Below are 14,038 nucleotides of genomic sequence, written 5' to 3'. Positions count from 1 at the left end.
AGGAGCTTGATCCGTCTGTTCTTTGGCTTTTCCAACTTGAAAGACAGAGTGTGGGAAGTTTGATAAACAAAACAAAACAATAAAAACAGTTCCCATACACCTGAGAGAAGGTCGACACAGGAACGACCTTCTCTGAAAACTGCTAGAAAGGTCCTGGGTTTACCCGCAACCCCCACTGCACACTCCCCGGTTCAGCTTCTGGTATCCATGGACGCCGGATCTCAGGTCGGTTCTGCTCGTCCTCAACTCAGACAGTCAAAGCCTCTTTCCATTTCAGGAGAGCTCAGCACCCTCCAAGTTAGCCCCAGGGGGCCCAGTCAGAGCGATTCCCAGGGAAACGGCCCTTAGATGACCCAGGACTCCGCACGGGGCAGCCTGCACCGAGCCTCTCCTGGCGCCAGGGGGCGCCGCAGCGCTCGAGCCCCCTCGCCCCCCCGGCCCCGCCTCTAGTCCCGCCCCCTCTCCCGGGGGACGGCCGCTCCCGGCTCCCCGCCCGGTGCTCTGCGCAGGCGCAGTCGGCTCTGCCTCCACGGCTCCCATCGCAGTGCGCCCGGAGTGGAGCGGGGTCGTTCCGCCGCCGTCCTCCTCGTCTCCGGAGCTGGGAGGGGAGCGGGACCGCTCTCCCTTGCGACTCTGCGAGCGAGCGCCGCTGAGCGCGGGCGGTGGCCGCGGCGGGTCCGGCAGGTGAGTGGCGGCGGCGGGAGGGAGAGGCTCCGGCGGTGTGAGCACCGCCCCCCTTCGGCGCCTCGCTCGCTCGTTCGCTCGCTGGTTCCGCCGGCCCGGAGCGCGGCCGTGCAGGTGCGGAAGGCGGCGGGGAGGGTGCGGATGTGGCCCGCCGACTGCGGAGCCCCGGGGACCCGGAGGGCGGCGGCTCCGGCTTGGAGGGTTACTCATTAACTCCGCTGGCCGAGCGGTCCCCGGCGCTCACCTGGCTGCCCGGCGCGGCCTGGGTCACGGAGTTGCCGAAGTCGCCGGCGGCGCGGTTGACCGGCGGTGTGTGGGGGTCGCCGACCCGAGAGCGGGTGCCCGGGTTTTCGTCAGCGATCGGCCCGGCCTCACTTCGGACGCGGGAGTGGGAAGACACCGGATTCTTCACCCCCCGCCCCGACCCCCGCATGAGCCGCTCGCCCCGCCGTGCTCGCCCCACCGCTCGCGGAGAAGCAGCTTGGAGGCTGGGGAGGGATGGAGCCGGGTGAACGCTGCAGCACGCCAAGAGTTGCCGGTGGTTGGAGATTAAAACATTGATCCGTAATGGCTGACTGGAGCACTCGGCACCGAGTTAGAACGGATGCCCCAGAGGCACTTTAGTTTCAAGGAAACGTCTGTTCCCAACCTACCTGTTTATACACTTAGTGTCCCCTGAGTCAAGGAAAGAGCCCTGTGATTTTTTTTTTCCCGCTGTGGAATGATTGCATAATTGGAGGAGAGGCCGATAAGAGGATTAAAACAAACTGTTCTATTGTATATCTTTTGAAAGACCCAGTCTCTGTTCATTATACTGTTAAGTTTTTGTTTTTAAACAATGAATGACAAATCGCGAGGAAAAGAGGAGGCGGAATCAGTATGCAGTTCATCATTGTAAATATTTGGTACAGTTAAATATTTCACCAGTTTTATGGGGCCTTGTTCTGTTAGCATGTGTTATTTATTTACTAGGGCTGTGCGTTTTGAGAGGACTTTTCATGTTTGGATAGACACTGCGTTCTCAACCTGGCTTGTGTGAATCTTAATCCTTAAAGGCCCGCGTATCCCAGGACCTTAACAATTACACGAAGTTACTCAGTGATGCATTCTAACTATAAGAGCAAATATCTTTAAACTTTTTTTTTCTCTTTCCAGTCTGGCGAGGTTTTGAATTAATGCATACTTCTGTGAATGAGTGTGTCTGGTGGAATGCTTCCTTGCTCCCTTCACGAAGCCGCTCACCAGTGATTTCCAGTACATCCAAACCTCCCACGATCTGTTTGCTTTATGGAGATCTGATTAGTGATTGTCTCTGTTTAAATCTAGCTGCCCTTTTGAATCAGTCTAGTTCTGTGCTTTTAAAAATATTCTTTACCTCAGATTTTCTGTAAGCCCCTACTCTGCTGCACACATGGTTGCTCCCCAGATACTTTTTAAAATGGAAACGTTCCTAGGAATAGCCCATCTCTCGTTCTTATGCTGAGGCACAGTAGAAACTTAACAGTCTTGCTTGTATTGCAGGGATTAGATTGGCTTTTCTTCTGTGCTGAGGTGATCTTGCTGAGCAGCTTCCTTAGCTGAAAGGGCTGACTTTCAAGCCACCTCCCCAAGCATGTGACCTTGAGTAACTGATGTATTGAGCACGCTGTGTAGAAACATTTTAAAATGCCAGTGTTTGGTCCTTCTCTGTGCTTCAGCCCAACTTGAACTTTATCAAGGTGGGATATGAGTTTAACTAGACATTCCATTGAGATGGGGGGGGAGGGGATGAGGAACGAACCTTAGCTTGACCGCAGACTGGGCGCCGTGCCTGTCGTTTGAGGCTACCCTTGGCTTATTAGTCCTAAGGACATTCTTAGGTTATAGGTGCTTTATCAGACTTTACAAATACGGAAACCAAAGTGCAGAGAGTCAAAATGACTTGCCTGTAGTACTTAGTTCTCATTTATAACTGGCTGATATCAAAGCCAGGCTTTAAAAAAAAACTGGGAACTCCAAGTGGAGCTCTAAACTCTGTTGCTCTTTATGTTACTGGTCTTTCTAAAAAAGAGCTTTGCGTTTAAGCTGGGGAGGGGCATGCAGGTGAAAGGTGTTGTTATTTGTGTGTCTGATTAAAAATGACCCAGGCGTTCTAATGACGGTAATATCGCTGTTGCCACTATTATTAAGTCCCTGGTTCTCCAGTGCCAAATCCTGATCCCAGCTCACTCCAGCTCATCTCCCCCCCCCCCACACACACACCCAGGAGCTAGGTCATTCATTCCCCCTCGCCTTTTATAGTTGAGGAAATTGAGACGTGAGCAGTTGTGTGGCTTAGCTGGGATCGGATGGCTAATTAGTGACAGGTAGCTGAGGAGTCAGCCGGCTTCGGTGGCAGGGCTGGGGACCATTGCTAAATGCATTGCTTCTTGTTGGATAGGCTGTGCTTGCTCTTAGTCACCCCATCCCACCAGTTCGTGCTTGAAGGATTGCCTGTTCTTAATTACTGCCTTGCCACCTCGTGTAGGTCGTAATGCTAAAAAAATGTTTTTAATTTAGCGTTTATGAGATAGTTATATGAGTGTAATACGTAATTCTCATGCCACCAGAGCTTCTTAAATACAATATTCATTGGATATCTGCTCTGCAAGTCCGTGGAGGTTAAAGGAAGCTGTAGCTAAGGTAGGAGCATGGGATGTTCCTTATTAATTATATAATGTGTTCCTCAAAACTTAGAGGAAGCTGGGATGTAGCTCAGTGGTGGAGGGGCTGGCTTAGCCTGTGTCCAGGTCCCAGGATGCAAAAAAAGCAAAAGCTCGCAACGGAAACCATTGAGATGGATGTATATACATATATGGATGTGAAAATATATGTATACAATTGATGAGTGTCAAAACAGAAGGTTACAGTAGTTGGGTGCTGGGGCGGGCAGAAGCAGGAGAGACTAGTAGGTAGGTGTGTGTTCCGGTAATGACAGAAAGCGATAAGGATATAGTTTGGGAAGATACTTTAAAACTAAACTTTTGGGCAGTATATAATTCTGCAGGACAACCAGTTTTGCTACTCTATATACTTGGTGCTCTAGAAATCAAATGTCAGGGTTTGTAGCTAGTTTCTCCTGTGTGGTAATGCCGTCCTTAACTAGCATCAACCCCCCACCCTCCCACCCCCATTGCCTGTGTCGGATACGGGCTTTTACTGTAACCCTCGCTTCCATGATGGCGGAAAGGTGCTTCCACTGCCCTCCCTTCCTGCTGTCATGTTGAGTACGTATTTCTGGCTTGTTATTTACTAATTTTGATATTTGCACTGCATTTGTACTTCTCTCGTGAACTGGATGCATGCCTGCGGAGGTGGGTCTGTGAGCTCGTGGGCAGCTGGCTTTACTTTATCTTACCCCAGCTGAGAGCATCAGCCTTGGGCTCGGTGCTCAGGAGGGATTGCACCGGATAAGCCCGTGCAGTTGTGCTGACTGTAGAAATTGACGCGCTCAGAACAAGAGCCAGGGGGACACAGAAGAGGGGTGGGTTCCTTTGGCAGCTTGGATTATGTGGTCTATCTTTTCCTTCACCTCACAGCTGAACGATGTAGTTAGGCGCACTTAAGTTGTCTGGAGTTGTCCATAGACTGACACCTGAATGTTGGCAGCATGGTTCAGTAGCTACAGCTGCAGACCGAGGCTTAGAAGAAGGTGGAAGTTAGCAGAATGCTGGAAGTTTGAGAGATTTGTTGCTCGTGGTTAACAAAAAGACCAATGTTTTAAGTTTCTACACTAGCTAAGGAAACGGGAATCCTTATCTTTTTCTGTGCCTAACCTATTTTGCTGCTAGTAACCAAAAATGGTAGATTTTATTCATTTTTAGCAGCTGAATAAGACACAGGAATACATTGGCTTCAGTAACTCGAGCTACTGTTTCTTTTAATTTGCATGTTATGCTTTTTGAGGCCCTGTGAGGAAAGTGGAGGAGAAGGCTCAGCTGGTAAAGGGATTGCTTGACTTTGATCTCCATGTAAAACGCTGTGATTAGTTACTGTTCTGTTGCTGTGATAAAACATGACCAAAGCAGCTTATAGCAGAGTTTATTTTGGATTCTAGTTCCAGCAGCTTAGGAATCTATACTGGCGGGGACAGCGTGGCAGCAGGCAGCAGAGTAAGCCCATGTTTAACAAACAACAGGCATGAAGCAGGAAAGTAGGGTTAGGCTATGTGCTCCCAAAGTGTACCCCTAAAGGAGCACCACCTCCCCAAACCAACTGAGAACCAAGTGTTATGTACGAGAGCCTGTGGGTACATTTCCTCATTCAGACCACCACAGGTTTGGTCTGGTGACTGCACCTGGGATCCCAGTGTCGGGGAGGCTGAAATCAGCCCATCTCTAGAGCTAGCCTAGCAGAGCTGATGAGCTCCAGGTCAGTGAGTAACAGCACCAGAGGTACTGTCCTCTGGTCCCCACATGCACAGGGACAGACACATGCACACACGTGCGCGCGCACACACACACACATGCGCGCACGCATGCACACCTGCACGCACACACACAGCTCTCTAAAAGACTTTAACAAGTTAAAAAAAAAATCTCAGCAAAGTAATAAACAAAGGAGGACATGGTGATTGCAACCAGTGAAGGAGAGGGAAAGAATAGGAAGGACACAAAAAGTGGCCAGTGTTGGCTTCAGTGACTGTGCTTGAGGAAACAGCAGAGTTGAATTGTTAACGTTCTTTTGTGTGGGTGTTCATCACTTCTCAGGGTGGATGTGATGAGCTGGCCTTAGAAACCCTTTGTCTTTCTGGCTCTGCTGTCCCTGTCCTTCAGTCAGTTTGTCTTATAACTGTGTCTTTAGTGTAGTGGGATCAAGTGTTGGCATCAGACATAGCCGGGCTTGCCTCTTCTTACGTATTTGTGAACTATTTGACCTCGACTCATCCCTGTCTCTAAGTCTGTTTCTGTAAAGTAAGGACTGGGACCACTTTAGAGGACACCGTGATGCTCAGCTAGGTTCTGTATATATGCAGATAAAAAGCAAACATCTAACTCCTGCTCTAGGTACTCCGAGGGTCTGACCTTTGTCATTTATGTTCCTTTGCGGCAACCATTGAACCAGTTCCCTGTATTTAAAGCCATCCCCACCTTAAGTCCTTTTCCCCATTGATTGTATTACAGTATGGCTACATTTCCCATGAAGGTCTGACTCTCCAGGATCAACGCCAAGCAACATTTTCTTGTTAAATGAAGCATTTAATAGTCTGTCCCTCAGCTGCCTTCCCTGCTTGATTATCTGTCACTCTTTCCTTTGCTAGTGTCCTTAGTGTCAGACCTGAATTCCCTGAGCATCCTGTCTTACTTCCCTGCTTTGTCAATCCAGTGGACGCCTACTTAGCATTTAAGATGTAAGTTGTAATTTACTCTCCTTAGAGCACCCTTCTCCTCCATCCCTTGTGCCTGCAGGGTCATCCCTGGCTCTCATGGACCACATATCATTGATTTAACCTGTCCGCTGCTGTGTTCTTAGGCATCAGCACCGGGCTGTGCCCTGATGAACTGAAGCTGGCAACCGTCCTTCTGTTGTATGTACTGGAAGTCAACAGAGATGTTTAAGGAAGTGAACTAATAGGTGGGATTTGTAACACTTCAGTTTATGATATACTGTTGAAGTAGCAATCTAATGTTTAATGTCAAGGGCCAGTCTTTAAACATCTGTGCTAAATTTGAAAGTCATCTGAGAATTAAAAAAAAAAAATCTGGCCAGTGTGGTGGCACATTCCTTTAAATCCAGCATTCAAGAAGCAGAGGCAGGCAGAATGCTGAGTTTGGAGCCGGCCTGGTCTACCTAGGAAGTTCTAGATCAGCCAAGGCTATCTAGTGAGAGAGACCCTGTCTAAAAAAAAGAAAAGGGGGAAAAAAAACCCTCAGTGCATGGGTCAGTAGTCAGCAAAGAATACATTGAAAGAAGAAAATGGTGCTTATTATCTGTTTTGGTGTTTCGAGGCAGGGTCTCATATGTAGCCTGGGTCGCCCTGGACCTTATGTAGATTGGATTGATCTGGAACTTACAGGTTGTTCTCTGCCCTGTGACAGTCTCATGCCTACACACACTTGTGCACAGTAATACCTTAAAGAAATGTTTAAAAGGTGAGATCCTTAGCTTTTCTGTCTGGCACTAATGTTTCTACTCCGATGCCATGTAACCTTTGTCTATTTCTAAAGTGTAGTTCTCTTTTTATTAATAGAGAAATTAATTTTCAGATATACCAAGTTGATTTGGGAATATGATTCTTTTCTGCTTCTCGTTTATCAAGGGAAGTCAATTGAGGATACATTTGTTCATTTGGACTATTATTGTGTATCATGTTCCTAACTTTCTTTTATATTATTTACATATGTTTTGGTGGGTGTTTCACCCCAAACCCCCTGCCCCATCTCTCTCCAAACCCTACAGCATCTCAGAAAGCCCACCAAATGATGCCCCTCCCTCAGAGATGCTCAAGGCCACTCCCACAGGGTATTTAAACTGCCTCCAGGAAACAGATGCTTGGTTTTAATGGAAAATCATCTGGGAATGTTGTACCCATTAAACCTGGGCTTTTTCTACTTTGGTTTGATTTGGTCTGATTGGATTGCTGCGTCGGTGGAGGGACTTATGGGTGCAGACACTTTTCAGTGTGTATTTTATTCATGTCCTTAGATATTCTTTTATTCATTACCCTTTCTTCATTTTTATTTTCTGGAGACTGTTCCTTATGTAGCTCAGGCTGGCCTCAGTCTGGAGATCCTCCAGCTTTAGCCAGAACGCAAGAGTACAGGTGTGTATTCCCCTGCTCAGCTTCTAAGATACTTCTCAGAAAATATTTTATCACTAACTCATCCTGATGATTTGAGTGATTTGAGCTGTCTTAGGAATCCTTTAGTTTTCATTTCAAGTGTGGATTTTATGTAGGAAAATGTCATTGTTGTAAGAAGTTGCTTGGCTTTTGCTGGGCATCATTTAATCAGTTACTACATGGAGGTTTCTTAATACCCCTGCATGAAAGTTAACTTTCAGTCGAGATTGGCCACTCTTTCCTCTGTGAGAATACTGACTTCAGAAGGAGAAACGGTAACACCAAGTGCATGTCAGCATTCAGAAGCACATTCTTCTGATTAGTTTCCCCCTGACTGGAAGTCACCTTTGGTCTTTGGGAGTATGGAACCAGCCAAGTTGTCCTGCATGCATGAAGGTATGTGAGCCACGTGTGTGCAGTGCCCCCAGAGGCCAGAAGGGGGCACCAGATCTCCTGTAAGGAGGTATGGATGGGTGCCTGAAACCAGACCCAGGTCCTTTGCAAAAGGGACAGATCCTCTCCATACCTGGAGACTGAGTTAATCCTGGGGGCATTTGACATTAATCAGTGCTGAAGTGCATCAGAACAGAAGCATAAAAGGCACGCACATGTCTCAGGGCTGCTAAGTGCTAACTGCCTCTCCATCTTCCGCCCTTAAGGTAGAGGTCATGGTACAGATTCCAGCTGTGAGAACTGGTGCGCACAGATTGTCCTGGTGGTTTAGCAGAAGCAGGTGCAACGCCCTCCTTTGTGTTAGCCATTGCATTTGTGTTCTGTGAGTGTTTTGAGGCCATACCTTGGTCACCTGAACACCCTGCTGAGAACTTTGTTTTCTTCTTAGTGGAGGAGGGGCTTTCACTTGTTATTTCTGCATTCCTTTGCCTTTGCTTTCTTTGATTTTCCTGTGGTGTGTGTGTGTGTGTGTGTGTGTGTGTGTGTCTGTCTGTCTGTCTGTCTGTCCACATGTGTATTTATAGAGGCCAGAAGTCAATCTTGAATGTTGCTCAGGCAACATACACCTTGTCATTTGAGGCAGTCTCATTAACATGGCTGCCCAGGGAGAGCCCCCCACTCCCCCACCCCCTAGCAGTGTTGGGGTTCCAAGTAGGATGCCAGTACATCCTACTTTTTACATGGATTCTGGGCATCCTGCTGTTATGGGCTGAGTCATTCTTTTGTGGCCTTCAGAACACACTGTCTCAGAAGACACACCGGGATCAACTCATTGTTTGTAGAGCTGATAAATAAAGGGAAAAGTAAGCTCATCCTTACAGTCTGATAGGTATATCATGCAGCTGTCTTAGATCATGAGGAAATGTTTTTAGAAAATCCGCTTAGTGTAAGTTCAGTGGGTCTAGACGAGATCACAATAGCCACTAATACAGGAACAGAGAAAAAGGCTTGAGGATCTTCAGGGAGCACAATAGTAGTTCCTAAGCTGACTAGCAGGTCTTTCCACAAAAGGGAAAAAATAGTATTTTTGATTTAAAGGCTCTTAAGATTTAGCTTTTTGAGTTTGTATTTGTATTAAACTTTTGTCATATCTAAAAGCATTTTGGTCACAGATGACATTAAGATAATGTTACTTGTTTGATTTTATATGGATAATAGTTTCAGAATAAAACCATCAGTGTTACTGCTAATATGATCACTGGAAATAATTTATGATATTTCTACTACACTTGTTTTAGAAACATTGTTAGGATTTACTTTATTGTTTTTAAGTTATGTGAAGCAGTTATTTTATATGTGGTTAAGCTACCATCTCTATGTTAGATGTTTCTACTTTCAAAGATTTAAAAAATTAATATTCATATGGTTTCAAGTTAAAATTCAAGCCTATAAACAATGAGAGAAGTCTGGCCCTCACGACTGTTCCCTTCACCTGGTTCCTCACTCCCACTATAGAAAACTTTTCTGGTTGTGTTTCTAGTAAAATCTTCCAGTTCTAAGGTAAACATGTTCGTATGTGCAGCTACATACATCCCTTATGCAGAGAAGAACGTTTGTACTTGTACACACCTCTCCTAGATTTAGAAGTAGCTTGTGGGCCTGTGAGCAGACTTGACACATCTGTGTGATTCCAGGTCCCCACGGCACAGCGGAAGGAGGATGCCTCCTGTCCGCCACATGCGTGCTGGGGTAAAGGTTTTCCAGAGTGGCTTCCTGTACCTACACAGCTGTTTCCCTGCGTGCTGTTAGATTTATCAGCATGTCCTCAGGTCATTCACAACGGTGTGTGTAGATACGCTTCGTCTTCTTATATCCACAAGTAACACTTCATTATGAGACCGTTCCTCACCTTGCAAGTCAGTCTTTTGCTGTTAAAAATGATATGTTTATCTTTTTTTTTTTTTTTTTTCCAGTTTGCCTGTTTGTCCTTGGGCCGAAGCCCTAAGAGCATGCTGGGTCGCACGCTGCACGAACCTGCCACTTTGCTAGGTATCACCACGTTTTCTTCCAGAAGATTTGTCTCATTCTGCATTTCTAGAAATTACATTGCGGTTGTACTCTGTAATTCAGTGAGCCTTTAGGGTATACAAAGTTGAATTAGATACGCACGGGATAGAAGGAAGGGCCATAGTTACTGTTGAAATCTCAGCTTAAATACAGGCTCCTGCCTTTGCCCTTGGTTAACCACCAGGCTTAGATGGTAAAGAGCCCTTTGCTGAAGGAGGTACCGTGTGCTGGATGTGAGACAGGAGACAGCAGGCTGGCACTGAGCTGGCAGCTCTCTCCGCTGCCTACTGTTCACAGTGCCAGAAGGTGCTGTGATGTCTGGGGGAGAAGAGTCATCAGTGGTCTAAGCCAGCTCTGGGTCCTACATGCTGCAGTCCTGACCTGCAAGCAAGGCATGCGTGCTTGTGCAGTAGTGACCAGAATGTTGTGGGATTACCCAGTAGCTTCCTGATTAGATTTGAGAACTGCTCCATGGTTGATACTACAAACCTGGCCATAAACCTATGGCTAGAGACATCACAGGCCCTAGCACGGAACATAATCCTGATGTTTTATGAGGTGGACACGCAGCCTAACTGCCATATGTGCATTAATACTCCTAGGCTAGTGCTGCTCCCAGTGTGGGTCAGGGAAACTTCTTTTTGCAGAGGGTGATGGGTAGTGCAGAGAAGCCCGAGAGGCCAGGGTGCTCAGGACTGCTGAGTGCTGGTCCTGCGTGATACACCTGCTGGCTGGCCCAGGGAACATCCCCAAGAGGGTGGGAGGGTGAGAGCAAGAGGGTGGACGGACACCACCGGCACTGCTCTGTGGGTGTGGCTGGCTGTTGCTAGGCACACAGTAGCTGTGGCTGCCTGCATAAGCCCTGCATGGGTAAAATAAGGACCTGGTGGGAGGGGGGCTCGTTGGGAGAAGAAAGCTTCAACCAGAGTGGGAGAGGGATAAGAGGAGGTGACGGGGAATGAGCTTGATGCTGTACAGTCACGAGATGGTCATACATGAGATTGTCAAATAGACACATTTCAAAGTTGTTGTTTTCTTTATCTTAGCATGAATTAATGAGTAAGCTTTATGAAAATGAAATATATACCTTTAGCATAGACTTTTCCTCGCTGTGTGTTTGTGTGTGAATTACATAATAAATGAAATTTTTTTTTAATGAAAAAGATAATTTAGAAAGTACTGTCTGAGCTTTCATTTGGCACAGTAGATATTTTGCATTAAATTATTAAGCTTTGGGGACTGAAAGTACCATTTGCTGTCAATAAGTTTGCCATTTATAAATTCATTTACTTTGAAGTTGGGAATTTATAGATTTATTTGATAAAATTTTGGTTGTCCCTACATGGCCACGCAGTAGTCTGTAATTTTGAGAGGCTGTTAATATTGTATCTACTTTCTGCAACATTTTTATTCTCTGCTGGATATTTTTTAAGGCTTTTTATTGGTTTAGCAAGTGAATGAGTATTTCTGTATTTTGAGGTGGCATGTCCAGCTGCTGCTTGACATGAAGGTCCAGGAAGGGTGGCTCATGGTCTTCCCAGTGCTTCCGTAGGAAGGACCAGACTGGAAAGAAGTGGGTTCGGGACTTTATAGGTTCTGACTTTTGGACTTTTCCATGTAGATTAAAAAAAAAAAAATCACTGAATGGTTTACAAGATTCTTGGTTTTACAATTGAGAGAGCAACTCGAGGGAGACATGTCTTATATTTTGCAAACATTTTGTAAATTCGTTGAACAATAATATATATATATATATATAATATATAATATATATATTAATGTAGAAACTGAAGCGTGCTTGTTACTAATGGCCATGAAGTAAATGTTTCTCAGGAGCACAGTATCCTTGAGTGATTTTAGGGATTGCCTTCAGTGCTCACGGCAGCCAGGAGACGGCGGTGGGGGGGTGGGGGGGGTGGGGAGTGGGGGTATAGGGACGGGGTGTGGGGGGTGGTAGTTAGGCCCATTCCTAGTCCGCCATTTGGGTTTAGGTTAATGAACATATAACCCAGAACTGGATCTGGGACCTGACCCATAGAGTCCAGCGGTGGGGCAGTCAGTGAATTTTGATTGGGACTTGTGCATTTGGTGGTAATTTTAATCATCTACCGCCTAGATTTTGATGACTTTATGATCAGCTAGGAGAATATCTATGGATTTGGAATACACTGTGTGTGTTCATGTGTATATGTACATATTAATGGGTTGAAACATTGTCAAACGACTCAGACAGTTAATAACACCCAGATTGTGGGGACTGCTACTCAGGAGCTCTGATGTTCTTATGTAAATTTAAAATACTTTCAAAATAAAAGCCACTGGTTTATCCAGAGTCACATCCAGTACAAGGCGGGATAGGATAGTTGAACTTAAGGCTAGCTTGTTCTAAATGTGTTTCTCTCTCTTTCTAGTCAAGGTTATAGATGATAGCAAAGCTAAGAAATTAAGAAAGCTTTTCTTCATTCTTCATGTCTGTTAATTGTACCTACTGTGACAATATTCCTATATTTTCATATCTCTTCCAAATCAGGTTACCTTCTGTGGTATTTCTACCATGAGATCACTTTGTAAATGTTAAGTAGGTTTTTTATTTTTCTTTTTAAACAGTATTTTATTGTAAGCATGAACTTTATATAGTTTTACAGCTTATGTATTTTGATTCAGTTTTGAACTAAGTCCCTAAAAATCACTGTATTCTTTTGGCTTTAGCTTAGACTGTCTTAGGATGAAGGCTTTGCTATGGCTAATGACCCCTTGGAAGGCTTCCACGAAGTGAATCTTGCTTCGCCTACTTCTCCGGACCTTCTTGGTGTGTGTGACCCAGGAACCCAAGAGCAGACCACCTCCCCGAGTGTCATCTACCGGCCACACCCTTCGTCTTTATGCTCTGCTCCTCTCCAGGCTAATGCCTTAGATCTTTCTGATCTTCCCACACAGCCTGTGTACTCATCCCCTAGGCGTTTAAACTGTGCGGAGATTCCCAATGTCAGGTATGAGATCACCAGCACTCAGATACCTCATATCAGATACCCAGTGTCGGGAGTGAGATCACCGGCACGCAGATACCTTATATCAATGTCAAGTGTGAGATCCCCAGCACACAGATACCTCATATCAGATATCCAATGTCAGGTGTGAGATTACCAGCACGCAGATACCCGGTGTCAGGTGTGAGATCCCCAGCACACAGATACCCAATGTCGGGTGTGAGATCCCCAGCACACAGATACCCGATGTCAGGAGTGAGATCACCAGCACATAGATACCTGATGTCAGGTGTGAGATCCCCAGCATGCAGATACCTCATATCAGATACCCAATGTCAGGAGTGAGATCCCCAGCACACAGATACCTCATATCAGATACCCAATATCAGGTGTGAGAGAAAGCCACCACACTTATTTTGCATAATTGTTATTTTTAAAAGTTTGCTTGATGTCTTAAATTATCCTTTTTAGAAAATTTAAATGATAAAAGTATGCCCACGTAGAGTGATATATTTTAATCCTTAGACCAGGAATTGGCAAACTTATGCAGATATCCACTGTAGGTTTAGCAGGCCATATAGTTTTCTTTTTTAAAAGATTTTATTTACTTTTTGTATATGGATGTTTTGCTTGTATATATATCTGTACCTCGTGTGTAGTACCTGTGGAGTCTGGAAGATGGCATCAGATCCCCTGAACTGAGTTACAGATGGTTTTATCCATCATACCAGGGCCGAGATTCCAATCTGTGTCCTCTGAAAGAACAGCAAGTGCTGTTAACCTCCGAGCCCTCTCTCCAGCCCCAGGCCATACAGGTTTTGTACCAGTTCTTCAGTTCTGTTCCGCAGGCAGTATGTAAATGAATCAGTATGACTCTTCCAGTAAAACTTGTGGCCACAGAAATTTCATCTCGAGTTTTACAGGTCATACAGTGTCATCAATTCCTGGCTTGTGCCCTTAGGAGAGCCATGCAGACTTGATTCAGCCTTCAGCTGCAGCCATGTCCCTGTCCTCGAGAAGTAGTACTCAGTAGCCCTTTCTGCGTTGTGCTGATGAATGGGAGCCACTGACCACGTGCCTCTGTTGAGCCCTGAAGTGTAGCTGGCGC

At 45.8% G+C, this 14,038-nt stretch overlaps 1 protein-coding gene across 5 annotated transcripts in view; it reads left to right on the top strand.

Annotated features, from left to right (window-relative positions):
- The first annotated feature begins 512 nt into the window (after positions 1–512).
- The window catches only part of Rab3ip (RAB3A interacting protein), a 46,654-nt gene continuing 33,128 nt past the window's right edge, over positions 513–14,038 (top strand). For 4 of the 5 annotated variants that reach the window (XM_057757792.1, XM_057757791.1, XM_057757788.1 and 1 more), the window contains exons 1-3: positions 513–684; positions 9,850–9,925; positions 12,653–12,933. In XM_057757792.1, the coding sequence (XP_057613775.1) occupies positions 12,683–12,933 (251 nt within the window). In that variant the 5' untranslated portion in view covers positions 513–684; positions 9,850–9,925; positions 12,653–12,682. The remainder of the gene's footprint in view (positions 685–9,849; positions 9,926–12,652; positions 12,934–14,038) is intronic. The other variant, XM_057757787.1, reaches the window with a different exon arrangement.

This window comes from Chionomys nivalis, chromosome 25 (genome assembly GCF_950005125.1).
Source record: "Chionomys nivalis chromosome 25, mChiNiv1.1, whole genome shotgun sequence".
NCBI lineage: Eukaryota > Metazoa > Chordata > Mammalia > Rodentia > Cricetidae > Chionomys > Chionomys nivalis.
The sequence above is the reverse complement of the archived record's forward strand: the minus strand, read 5'-3'. Positions and strand labels throughout refer to the sequence as shown.